This window comes from Fopius arisanus, unplaced genomic scaffold, assembly GCF_000806365.1.
Source record: "Fopius arisanus strain USDA-PBARC FA_bdor unplaced genomic scaffold, ASM80636v1 scaffold00016, whole genome shotgun sequence".
NCBI lineage: Eukaryota > Metazoa > Arthropoda > Insecta > Hymenoptera > Braconidae > Fopius > Fopius arisanus.
The window spans coordinates 1,204,744-1,217,475 of NW_011887755.1; the positions used below are offsets into that span (position 1 = coordinate 1,204,744).

Here is a 12,732-nt window from a genome sequence, read left to right on the forward strand (position 1 = left end):
AACCGAGTGATTATCAATCAGGAATTCTTTTTATTATCTGAACGGGAATTTCTTTCCACATTGGAAAAAGACACATGTTACACTAATTTCACATTATTCTGGTTGATTGGACTAGATTTAATGTGGTACAGGCAAAATATAATTTAGATTAATGTTCATTTCAGGATGAAAGGCAAGTGAGTACATTGGTGAAATGACTTGTCAGTTTCACACGTTATTGTGAGTGGGCTTTGAGGGCCGAGTGTATTCGCACACTCAGGCGACTTTCAAAATCGTAATCTTTGTATTGTGATTGTGCTTTCAGCAGTGCACTTACACCTTCCGGAATTGACTGTAATAAATAAGAGTCAAGTAATCGTAGAAAAATCTATTTCTTTGCTATTACACCGTAAATTCTCTGTTATTTTACGAACTTCTTATAAAACGTTTACGTTTTATAAAATAGTATTTTTAATTAAAACTGTATTAATTATTTTGTTACGAACGCAGGAAGTTGTCTGGGCTAGTGAATATGATACTTACGTTTGATTTGCACAATGTGCTTCCAAGTTCGTAGAGTGCAAAAGCACTGATGTGTTGATCCTCGGAATCACAGTGGGGGGCACGGAGTTTCAAACAATTTTTAAAATATTTTATAGCCAACACTTGCTCCCCGAGATAAGAGTAGGAAGCGCCTGCTATCAGGCAGGCCAAGCCCAACATGGGTTCATCATTTTGGCTATTTTTACATTCTACGGAAAAAAAGATGTGGAAAAACGAATCAATTCGAGTGAAAATTAATTAAATCCGTCTCAACTTTTCTACGATTTTTACTTTTTATTTTTTACTCGTTACATACCGGCTATCACGTTCTCCAATGAATCGACAGAACACGAGGGCATAGCGTTCCAGAGATAAAGCAGTTCATAAACCAAGAGTTTGTAATAGGCAGGTGTATAAACACCCTCATTCTGGGCCACTAGCTTCACCGCTCTCCTCGCAACAAACGTATCCAACTGGGTGATTTTTCCTTCACCGGAAATCATAGCATTAATTTCCCTGAAAGTCCTGAGCACGTCATCAGATTCACCACTCGCTCCAGAACACACTGCAATGAAAATATTCATCATTCGCTGGTCAGAATCATCAACTTAATTTCTCCTGGAGAAGGTGAGACTATTACCAGCAGCTAGGTACGCATAAATGCTTTCGCACCATCTGGAGTCGTGTTGGAGTCTGGTGAAGGATTGGTAAGCTTTTGCATAATTCAAGCGGATGACGTAGCACCAAGCAACTTCGTGAAGACAGAGCAGTTGAATTTCTCGTTGAGCTGATGAGCACATGGCTTTCTCGTATGCGACAAGAGCTGCATCAATATTTGACTGGAATTTTCAAGTTTTTATAAGTGCCTGGAGGCTATTGACAATATTTTTTTTTCATCTCAGTATGCCTTTCACCGAGAAAAACACAAGTTCTCGAGCAACTGAAAATTCTTAGAGCAAACTTCTTCTTGATCCTTCTGTTGAAAAATTCCGCAGCTTCATCAATTTTTTTTTCAAGAAATGTGAAATGCCATGTCGTGAAAACTAATCCATTTTTATCTTTTCGCAGAAAAATTGATTGTCCATCTTAATTGTTTCAATGGTTCAGGTACGTTTTTACATTGTCATTTTTTTTTTAGAAAAAAAATTCATAGAGCATTTCTTATATATTTAAATTAATTAATAAATTGTAAATGATGTTCCTCTAATCTTCCTCTAAGTATTGAGTACCTGAAGGCGTTCCGTGCGACCTGAGAAAAATAAAAAAAGGCCTCCATTCTGATAATCCTGCTGGCACTCGCTGATTAATTGTTTGGCGGCGTCAACTCCGGATTTAATATTCCAATCGTGGAGTGAGCAGAATGGTCTGACTATTGTGTGATAGCATAACAGAGATAACCTGGAATGAATCACAATTTTTATTGAATATTCAATTAAATTATTATACATCAAATCCAAGTCCATGAACAGAAGTACCTGAACCTTACTACTGAATTCACTTACGTAGCAAGTGGTGCACGCATATCTTCGCTCAGCCTTGCATACATTAGAGCTGTCAATCCTGCTCGTCTATCCCCCTCGAATCCCAAAAAATGGATCAGCTTCAAAAGTGACGGCGGCACAAGACTGACACATAATTGAAAAATTCCATAACCGAAACTGACGGCTGACATCAGACGTATCACTTCCGCTGGCTCTACAAAACTGTTATCATTGCATTCAAAGGTGATTAAACTTTGATAAAAATTATTTAAATATTCTATTGTGATTTTATCGATATTCTAGGGAATTGTGGAAAAAAATCCCTTCAACTTTTAACTTGAAATTTGCACTGGAAGCTGATAGCAATGCGTCACGTACTTATTCTCTGGCTGATTCGTCATCCCCGTGAGGGAAAATATCATTGACAATGAATTCTTAATGGAAGAAGGCGATAGTATCGGAGGGGATGTGGAAGTAGTGCTGTGGTAGGAGCCAAGGGACCACTCTGAACTCCTATATCGAGAGGTGAGAAGTCCATTTTCATTATTTGTGCAGTTGCCGTTGAATCCTGCGAAAATGCATATCGGAGAATTGAAAATCGATGAGCTGTTTTGGCACGGATAGGAAAAAATTGAATTACCGGATGGATTAATGCCGAATGTTCGCCTGTAGAGCTGGAGAATTTGACAGTACGTGTGCTGATAAATCCTCCACGCTTTCCTCATCATCCATCCACCTCGTACATAACTACTAACTTCCTGCTGAAGAAGAACCAGCATTGCGGTACACACTTGGGTGTCTGCCAGGACAATTTGTTTCTCCAGTTTTCTCCCGTAGTCATCCTAAATTAAAACATTTTCCTAAATCGAATAAATAACGAATCGAATATTTTATTCCAAAATTTTAGACTGCAATTCTTTTTTTTTCTTTCATCATTTGAAAAAAGGAAAGGTAATGAGGAATTGAAGGCTAAACAGACGTCGCATCAATCACTGATTTATTGCCTCCTCATTGCTGAAATGATTTTTTTTTTTTAATGTAAATCCACTCACATCAGTCGTCGCCGATCCAAAGACTTTATTAGTAACACTCTTCAACCATCCGACGTCTCCAACACATTCTCTTTCTGTTTCTTTCAATAACTTCATGGCCAGCTGGAATTTTTCGTCTTCAAAAGTCATAAGTGCATTCTACAAAAAAATTCTCATTAGAACCCCTCCCTCTCGTGAAATTTCCATTCAATACACCCCGATCAATGAATCACGCATGAAAAAAATCCAATTTGACAGTCATTTAATAATTAGATAAACGTGAATCGATAAGAGTGCCGAGGGTGATGTATTCATGAATTATTATCTCAAATAGTCTGTAAAATAATCCGTCGTCAACCGAGAATATCTTCAATAATTCAGAGATAATTCCGAGAGTGTTCTTCATGCCCTGAAAATTTTGCATTTCTCCACATTATTCGATAATTTCCTTGCAACGAATATATTGGAAAATATCCTATAATTTCGAACCGCTTGTATAATAAATAGGAATGACTGGAATTCTAATACAATTTTTTAAATACAATTTAAATTTGGATTTTTTGGTAGCTGTGTTTTTTCATGATTTCATACGTAATGAGAGTTACCATGAAAAGCATGTAGCAGCGAGCTGTTTTCACATGGAAGCTATGCTTTCTATCAGCAAATAGTACTTCCGTTTCATCAGGCTTATTATTCAGGAAAAGGGCAAGACCCCTTCTAGCCACGCTCCAATCCGGTTCCGAATTAGCTGTCATTATCACTCGTAATGGGTTGTCATCGACTCCACAAACATTTTTTTATTATCACTTCAATCATCAGACACTATTTATAAACAGGGTTGTATCACATGTGTAATCGTGGTGGTACCGAAGGGTCAAGTAATGCATCGGGTTGTCTGCAGTGGTGCTGCCCTTCCATTGCACTGTACTCTATCAAATGTGCATTGTATTGATTTTGGCATGAGTCTGAAAATTACTCGACTATGTGCGTCAGTTATCGCCATCACTCAATCATAAGTTACTCACGGGATAACACCTAACTTCACGAATTTTCATCAATTTTGTTTTGGTAAATATATAAATATCGAGTAATCAGTCATACTTCGCAAGCGCAAGTACCAGCAAGCGCTTGCGTACTGAATTTCTCCGGCAATTCGTTAACGCGAAAATTGCCAATTCATGAATCGAGGGAATTCAATAAATCATTGTTATTTCATAATTATGCAAAAGTTTTGTAATTTCGTTTTAATATAGACACAATGTACAAAAATAAAGCTGAAAAAAATGGTCGAATAATTTCCTATAAAGTGGTCCAGTAGAACATGATTAAATCTCTCAGACAAATTTCGTATTAAAATTTTTTATGCGCGTCATCCACAATTTTTTCATTATTTATTACAAAAAGATTGACATTCAATACAGATTGCATGAATAGCCTATCAAAAGCGATAAACAATACATTCGCTTGAACAGAAGTCCACTGAAATTGACACGTAGATAATTTTTGTAATTCGCTTTTTCTTGAAGTCGTTGAGAACACAATCCCCCCCGCCCCCTTTTTTGTACATATTTACAGTAATTCGTGGCGAGTGTTTATGCCCCTTTTAATCCAATTTCTCCTAAATTCGGTAGCTGCGTCATACGAATTCGAAACCCTCGAATTTCAAATCAGCTATTTTCATGTCTGCCAATAGAATCTCTCCTTCGATCGTAAATGCCGTGATATAAGTTGCTGTTCGGCCTTGATACTCTTCGGATTTTAGGGCAATTATGATGGTGTCGTCGGTGTCTGGGAGAAACTTAAAACTTGAAAAACCACGAATTGGTATTCTTCCCACAATTTTTGTTGTCTGCAATTGGAAAAAAAAATTAATTATCTGGTATAAACGTAATTATAGTATTATAAGTATTATTATATTTTTATTTTATATATATAAGTATTATTTTATTGTGAACAAATTCCTCCCTTTGTATATCTTTCACATTTGCCTAACTCAAATTAAAATTGCGAGGATTATTGTAGAACCCAGCAATTTGCTAATAGAATCACTGGTAAATACCTGAATCCTGGAGAAATCTTCATCAGCCGTGAGTAAATAGTTGCAACTCATGACCTCGTCTGTTGTCTCATTATACCTCTCCCCAGAGCACCTTCTAGGGAGAAAAAACCAGCTCTTCCTCTTCTCGCTCCACGTTCCAGACTCATGGAGCATGTACCCAGGGAATTCGATATTAATAGCTCTCCTAAGCTTCTTATAATTATCGGTCCAATCGACTGAGCGGACATCACCCCGGGGTGATATTATTTTCATCCACATTGGGTGATTATTAACAAAATCTCCACCGGGTGTTGTCCATTCTTTCCCCATGCTTCCCACATAGAGTAAATTATCCTTAACTGCTGCCCATTCGGATTTAAAACCTGGAATTGAGAATTTTTACAATTCCAGATTGAAATAAGCATGAAAATGATGAATGCTATCCACGATTGGATAAGCGCTGAGCGATGATACATCATAAAATAATTAATGTGTTGCATAATGTCAGGCAAATGACTCAACAATTCAGATGCATTTTTTTCTGACTACCTGACATACCGATAAATGTGGAAATAAACTCATAATCCTGATAACTATCGCAAACACTACGATTTAAATAATTCCAGTTGATGCGATAGTGGCGTATTAAGACAAGTAAATTCCTCTCCATTTAAAGCTAGCAAAAATTGTCCCACTTTACCCCTGATGTGATTATAAAAATATAAACCTTTAGCAGTCTTCCCATCTCCGTCCATAAGTATGATCCAAGGATAAATTTTATCCCTCTCGAGGTAGAAAACAAGGCCGGTCCTGTCATCAAAGGTTAAGATCTTTCCATCGAAGGTAACCAACTCTGATAGCTCCATACCCCGATCCTTCATAGCAATATTCGAGGAGAGAGTGATATGCTTCTCATCAAAATGCAAGGAAATCCTCCGCTCCTTGGGTTTCCACATCAATACTCCTTTTTTAACATGACTGACCCAGAGCCCTTTGTCCTGTACCTTCGAATCAGTATCCAAATCACTGATTATTGAAACTTTATAAGTCACACCAGCTGATGACTTGCTGGGAGCTGTCAGTGGATACGTGGAATTGTAAACATAATGATCAGAGCATTCTCTGCAGTTAATTTTGGAGTGACAGTCATTATTCATTATCCTGGGATATGCGTAGAACACCAGTGGCACGAACAATATAACTAGTGCAATTAAACATTGAGTCTGGACCCTGACCGAGCTACTTCCAACCCGGTAGACATGTGGAGTTTGGAGAGCACCTCTCCAGTCCCTCAGCAGTGACATGTCGTCGCTCTTCTTCCTGTATCTCTTTAATAAATTAAACATTTGAATAAAACTAATACAACAGCACTAATACCTCATGCCTCGACGATTGGCAAAATGTGATAACAATAATCTCTTATTTTTTTCGATAAAGTACAACTTAAAAATCAACTCAAGGGTTAGAAGTTACCATGAGAACTGATTCAACCAACTCAACTCGATCAAACCTCCAGAAATTAAAAAAGCTACACGTCTCATCTCCCGCTGTATTATCGACCGAGTGACTATTATCAATAAATAATTTACCTCATTTTGGCATTTGAAAAAATATAATTGTTCGCTGAGACAACATGACGATTATTTAATGAACGGATTCACCTGACGACTTTGTTTTCATTTTCAACTTTTCGAATGTTCGTAATCAAGTTTTTTTTCTCACCCTATGTTTAACACCCTGCGAAGCCATCTTGGGGGAGAAATGCTGTTGTCACGCGTGCTACCAGTGGTAAAATGGACGGTGGCTGAAAAACGTCAATACATTATTACTCCGGAATAATGAATTATCGAGGTTTAAATAAAGATTAATGTTAATAGCACATGGTTATTTTACGGGCTATCAATGAAGATATCGGCAAGCATTTGAAATGGTTATTTTTAGTAATTGACTGTGGTGATTTGTTTGTTTGAATATTCGTTGGATCACGGAATAAGATGGCTGAATTTGTACGCGGTGGACCCAGCGTGTCAAACAGTGCAAAGGTATTTATTTGATGATTTAACAGCGAGTAAATGCAATGAGGATAATTTTTGAGAATAGTGGGAGAATTGATTGGCATTTGTGGGGATTCATTGGTCGATTACTGTCATGAGATCTTTTCCTTTCTTTGTCTCGAGCACGACAGGATATCTCACTCCACAGTTTCTGATGGATTTACGAGATAAATTCAGTGGTTGGGGGAAATGTGGGGTTTTGGCATGTCTTTTGGGAGATGAATGACAGGGGAATTTCTTTCAGATTGATCATCCAAGCAAAGGTGGCTCGCCAAGTACGGGCAGTGAGGATGGAGCACCTAATGAGTCACTCAATGTCGAGAGCGAGTTTGACCCTTTCTTGGAAAATATTCCAGACGATCCACAGGACACCGAGGAGCCTGACAGTGCAAATGCAACGTTACTCACTGCACCACCGGAGATTCAGTAATTTTTTTTTCATTTTTTCTCAACTTAACTCAGATAGGGGAGTCGGGAATAACAGGAAGAGGGAATGTTTTGGTAATCTCTGGGGCCGGATGTGGGGGACGGTCTTAAGAATACTCCCGAGGAAGTTGGCGGTGATAAGGAAATTTATGATATTCACAGAACAATTTGCTTTGCTTATTTTTCCCTTAATCCATCATTTTTTTTCGACGATGAATCATCGTTATCATTCTTTTCGAAGTTTAATGATTCTCTATTATCGAATTCAATTCCACGAAAATTTCAGAAAATACAAGGAATTGAACAGGTTGGTAATTCACGATAGAAACGATAGGAAGTTATTTTTGTCCAAGTTTTGTGAAATTATTCAATGAATTATTGATTTTTTCTTTACATAAAATTGATGAGGTAGTAGGAATGAAGAAGATAACGAATTCAAGGTGAATTTCAAAAATTTTTTAAATGCAGGATAAATTTCTCAACATGAAACGTATAATTCTGGAGAATTATTGAATGTCTTCGGTGAATAAATCATTCGTTTGTGCTGAGAGCGTCAATTAACGATAAAGTGTTTTGGAGTTTCACTCTAAAATAAGGAACGTTTCTTAGAGAAATCACAACGATTTTTTTATGGCGAAATATCCAATAGGAAAAGCCCCCTCGTCATTGTAAATACAACCCCCTGATTTTTCTGACAGGTGGTATCATGGCCGACTGGACAGGTTTACAGCGGAGGAGCGTTTGTGGGATGCGAGTAAAATGGGCAGCTATCTGGTGCGCGAGAGCGATAGAAAGCCAGGAAGCTACGTACTGTCTTACCTGGGTCGGACAGGAATCAACCATTTCCGCATAACAGCTGTTTGCGGTGACTATTATATCGGTGGTCGCCAGTTCAACAGTCTCTCGGACTTGGTGGCGTACTACACCCACTGCTCGGACCTTTTGAAACGGGAGCGTCTAATTCATCCAACGCCACCACCTGAGCCTGTCAACGATAAAAAAAGAATTGTCGCTATTTTGCCGTATACAAAAATGCCGGATACGGATGAACTGAGTTTCCAGAAAGGCGACATATTTTTCGTGCACAACGACATGGGAGACGGTTGGCTGTGGGTGACCGCCCACAGAACGGGGGAACAGGGTCTCATATTTCGTGAGTTGGTAGAGGATTTGGATGACTCGATCGATCCGAATACTGTTTTTTCGTGGTTTCATCCAAATGTAACGAAGAGCGAGGCTGTTGATATGCTGGTGAAGGCAGGCCCTGGAAGCTTCCTGGTGAGACCATCCGACAACAGCCCTGGGGATTACTCTCTCTTCTTTCACATCAATAATCAAATACAGAGATTTAGAATTGAAAAGAAAGGGGTGAGGTATTTGATGGGGGGAAGAACGTTCGAGTGTCTCGATGCTGTTATTAATCGATACAGGAAAGAGCAGATTGTCGAGGGGCACACACTCGTTCAGGCCATGGTCACTGAGCCCGATGGCAGTGTCCGAGTCAATAGGGAGGTGCAGCACGCTGAGAAAATTTATGCTACACTCAGGGAGTGTCGTGAACAGTCTGGAGCCAAGAAGAATAAAGGGATTAAGATGCAGGGCTATCTTGAAAAAAAATCGGAAAAAAATAAAAAGTGGAAGGCACTGTATTTTGTACTACTGGTCGATGCCACTGATACTCATCTCTACCTTTATGATAATCCCAAGAGGACCAAACCTAAGGGACTCATTGACCTCAGCTGCGCCTATCTTTACCAGGTACATGAGAGTGTATTCGACAGGCCCCACTGCTTTCAACTGGTCGAGCGCGCACTACCCTGTTTGGCGACGATAACCTATCTTGCCGCACCAAATTCTGAGAATGCTCAAGACTGGATAAATGCATTAAAACCACTTTGTGTATCACAACTAACACGTGCCCCCAAAGTGGCACGTCTACGTGAGCTGCGATCATTGCATTTGCATATCCTCGATGCACACAGATTGCCATACAAATTGGTACCAAATCCATTCATCATAGTTGCTTTAAATAATGTTAAAGTTGCTCGCACAAAAGTTAAGACTGGAATGCATCTGCTCTGGGATGAAGAATTTGTCCTGGAAGATGTGCCTCCTGATGTAATGTCATTCTGTTTGACACTTTACAACAAGGGAAAACGAAGCAAGGACACGGAAGTTGCTGAAGTGTCAGTGGAGCTCGCTAATTTACCAAATGGAGAGGAGATTGATGAGTGGTATCCACTGGTGGGTGTCACGCCCATTGGTGAATGGGGAGCACTGCGTTTACGTATACGATATCGTCACGACCTTGCAATGCCTCCAGAGGAGTACAGCCCTCTCCAGCAACTCCTCCTCGATCCCGAGCTTCATGTTGTTCGTGCTCTAGCCGATGTCTGTCATTTGGATAGAATCCCATTGGCTAATAGTCTACTGAGAATATTTAGACATGAGAGAAAGGAGGCTGATCTCCTGCGATCACTCAATCAAGCTGAAGTTGACAAAGAGGACGAAACACCTACATTGTTTCGTGCTGCCAGTCTCACAACTACTCTTATGGATCTTTACATGAAATCAGTTTGTACGTCATTCCTCAAAGCTGCCCTACGCGATACCATTGTTAAACTCATCGAGAGTAAACAGAGCTGTGAACTCAATCCAACGAAAATGGACTCGCCGGAGGATGCGTGTAGCAATGCTGAATTTTTATTACAAGTAATTCATCCAATTTCATAGATGTTAAGTGTCGATTTGTATCAAAACACCTGAGATCGATGAAAATATCTTTATTAATTATTTGCTGAATGATTTAGGGCTCTTGCAATGAATTATATAATTGTTATTATATTCTATTTCAATTGTTAGGTTCTGGATGAAGTGACTCTCAGCATTTTTACGAGCCCCGACGCATGTCCAAAGACCCTGAGATACATATGTGGATGTTTGCAAAGAGCCGTTGTGTCTAAATGGCCACACGAGCGTCTTGTGAGAACTCGTGTTGTCAGTGGCTTCATTTTTCTACGTTTGTTATGCCCAGCTATTCTAAACCCCAGATCCTTCAATTTAATTGCTGAACCACCGCCACCAGCCGCTGCCAGGTACCCCAGTTTTCTCATAATGTTTTTCGGACATATTAAAAAAATTTTATTATCATGAATAATTACCATCCACAGATCTCTCGTCATGGTCGCAAAGTGTCTTCAAAACTTGGCCAATTTAGTTGAGTTTGGAGGGAAAGAGCCATACATGGAGGTTGTCAATCCATTCATACTGAAGAACAAGGAACGAATGGTCGTTTTCCTTGATCAGTTATCGGTAATTAATTCTATTCATATAATTAACATGGTTTAAATCGAATTCCTATTGAATTTCTTAATACGTCTGCTGTAATCTTGAATATCCACTTTGTATGCAGAATGTAATCGAAAAACCGGAGTCTGACGGCACAGATCTCCGTAACAAAAGTCAGAGCTTTTCAGACACAGCTCGAGATTTGGCAACACTTCATCATATCTGTGTCTCTCATTTGCGCGAACTCCAAGTTCTCTCCAAGACTCAAGTACGTCATCCAATTAAGAGATAAAACTTTTTATCTCCGTGACTTTCACTAATTAAGCATGTTTCTTGCAGCCGACAATAAAACAACTGGTTACGGTTACTGAAATGCTGAGTAAACACAAGCAAAAATACATGGAGATGATACGGTAGTGCGGGGAAGAGTGAAACCACTGAGACATCATGCCAAAATGACGACGAATTTTTTAAATCATAAAAACCCTTCTAAAAGCAATAAAGAAAATTCATAAGGACAACAATTGACTATGTATCGCGCAGTAGTATTTAAACAATACATACGAATTAAGTAATTCAATTAATTAAACGTAACAGACTGACGTGCCATATATTATTATTGTATACACACGAGCCTACTATTTCGTATGTGATTAGAAAATAGTTTATATATACATATTAAAATCTATACATAAATATATATTATATATATATTTAGCAAACGATAACATGACAGTGATATAGCGACATGCTGAATGGAATAGATGTACGATGATTTTATATTTACTTAGGTGCTCCAAAATAAAATAATAATCAAAAGACCGTCATTTTATCATTTAACCTTCTCTATAGTTTGAAAAAATCAGTAAAAGATATTAATAGCTACGCTGAAAGTCTCCATTACCTTGAGAGATTTGCTGAAATATCGTTCCATGTTTCAATAGAATTCTCAAAAATATCTAACAAAGGGAGCCAGTGTATTTAAAATTAGCTCGCCACAATTACTCCAACTGAATTGACGGGCTCGAGTTAAATTCACACAGAAATAAAATTCCTGGATAAATTATCAGGGAGCAGAAATTAGACCCATTTAAATAAACATTTTCTTTATTGATTCAATTGAATTGTCTTATGACTATCTGTATATTTGCATCGTTGCAGAATTCACAGTACTACGCCATTACATGACATGATTGAAACATTAAAAGGATTTATTATCGAATTCGAAGTGTTAATTATCAGATTCGCTGACCACATTCCCCTTCAAATATTATAACGCAGAATTTTTATTTATCCATTCATCCATATACGAAAAACTAGTGAACACTATCTCAGTTACCTATAGAATTATATCTTAAATGAATGGTTTGTCGATTAACCGGGTATAGAAGTCTATAGGCGCTTCATAGCATTCAAAAAGTCGTTAGATATTACAATTAAAAATGTACAAACGATAAATTCGGCTCAAAAGTTACGTGGCAATCTTTTAGGCGTACAACCTCTTATTTTTCATTTCGTCGCTAAAAAAAAAAATAATGCACGTTTTGGCATAAACAAAAGTACGATAGATCGAAAAAATTCGACTGAATGTAACAACTGATCGAAAGAAAAAAAAACACATTAAGGCCCGGGTGGACTACCTATGGAACGTCATCTTTTGTTTAAATTTTATCTTTCTAGCCTAAAATACATAAAAATTTGGGATAAGTTTTGAGATCACGAAAATCACTGGATTTGGCATGAAAAAATAATGAAAAAAAAGAGGAAAAAATTTTGAAGGGCGCTAAAGAGCAATATTTATGAAAAGGGATTTTCCAGGTTTACAAAAAAATAATGAAAAATCTGCAACATTTGATTGCCTGTAGCTGCATTCAATTCAGTGGAGGGTTTGG

General features: G+C 38.2%; 3 protein-coding genes across 6 annotated transcripts; 1 reads left to right on the forward strand and 2 right to left on the reverse strand.

Annotated features, from left to right (window-relative positions):
- Window positions 1-10: 10 nt before the first annotated feature.
- LOC105263793 (tetratricopeptide repeat protein 39C) lies at window positions 11-4,114 on the reverse strand. Its single transcript, XM_011300235.1, has 10 exons — window positions 3,640-4,114; window positions 3,056-3,193; window positions 2,644-2,845; window positions 2,382-2,571; window positions 2,025-2,225; window positions 1,752-1,920; window positions 1,163-1,361; window positions 839-1,087; window positions 523-731; window positions 11-331 (listed from the first exon to the last, which is right to left on the reverse strand). The coding sequence occupies exons 1-10, from the start codon at window positions 3,787-3,789 to the stop codon at window positions 215-217; spliced, it is 1,824 nt and encodes a 607-aa protein (XP_011298537.1). The 5' UTR covers window positions 3,790-4,114; the 3' UTR covers window positions 11-214.
- A 263-nt stretch (window positions 4,115-4,377) lies between these two features.
- On the reverse strand, window positions 4,378-7,049 carry LOC105263795 (soluble calcium-activated nucleotidase 1). 4 transcript variants are annotated; one of them, XM_011300237.1, is made up of 5 exons: window positions 6,966-7,049; window positions 6,795-6,876; window positions 5,800-6,400; window positions 5,094-5,455; window positions 4,378-4,883 (listed from the first exon to the last, which is right to left on the reverse strand). In XM_011300237.1, the coding sequence occupies exons 2-5, from the start codon at window positions 6,819-6,821 to the stop codon at window positions 4,671-4,673; spliced, it is 1,203 nt and encodes a 400-aa protein (XP_011298539.1). In that variant the 5' UTR covers window positions 6,822-6,876; window positions 6,966-7,049; the 3' UTR covers window positions 4,378-4,670. The 4 variants fall into 4 exon arrangements, with proteins under 4 accessions (XP_011298539.1, XP_011298543.1, XP_011298540.1 ...); XM_011300241.1 differs by lacking the exons at window positions 6,795-6,876; window positions 6,966-7,049 and adding an exon at window positions 6,662-6,696; XM_011300238.1 differs by lacking the exons at window positions 6,795-6,876; window positions 6,966-7,049 and adding an exon at window positions 6,546-6,655.
- On the forward strand, window positions 7,023-11,352 carry vap (RAS p21 protein activator vap). Its single transcript, XM_011300236.1, has 7 exons — window positions 7,023-7,114; window positions 7,371-7,552; window positions 8,251-10,264; window positions 10,415-10,647; window positions 10,723-10,864; window positions 10,965-11,108; window positions 11,180-11,352. The coding sequence occupies exons 1-7, from the start codon at window positions 7,067-7,069 to the stop codon at window positions 11,255-11,257; spliced, it is 2,841 nt and encodes a 946-aa protein (XP_011298538.1). The 5' UTR covers window positions 7,023-7,066; the 3' UTR covers window positions 11,258-11,352.
- The last annotated feature ends 1,380 nt before the right edge of the window (window positions 11,353-12,732 follow it).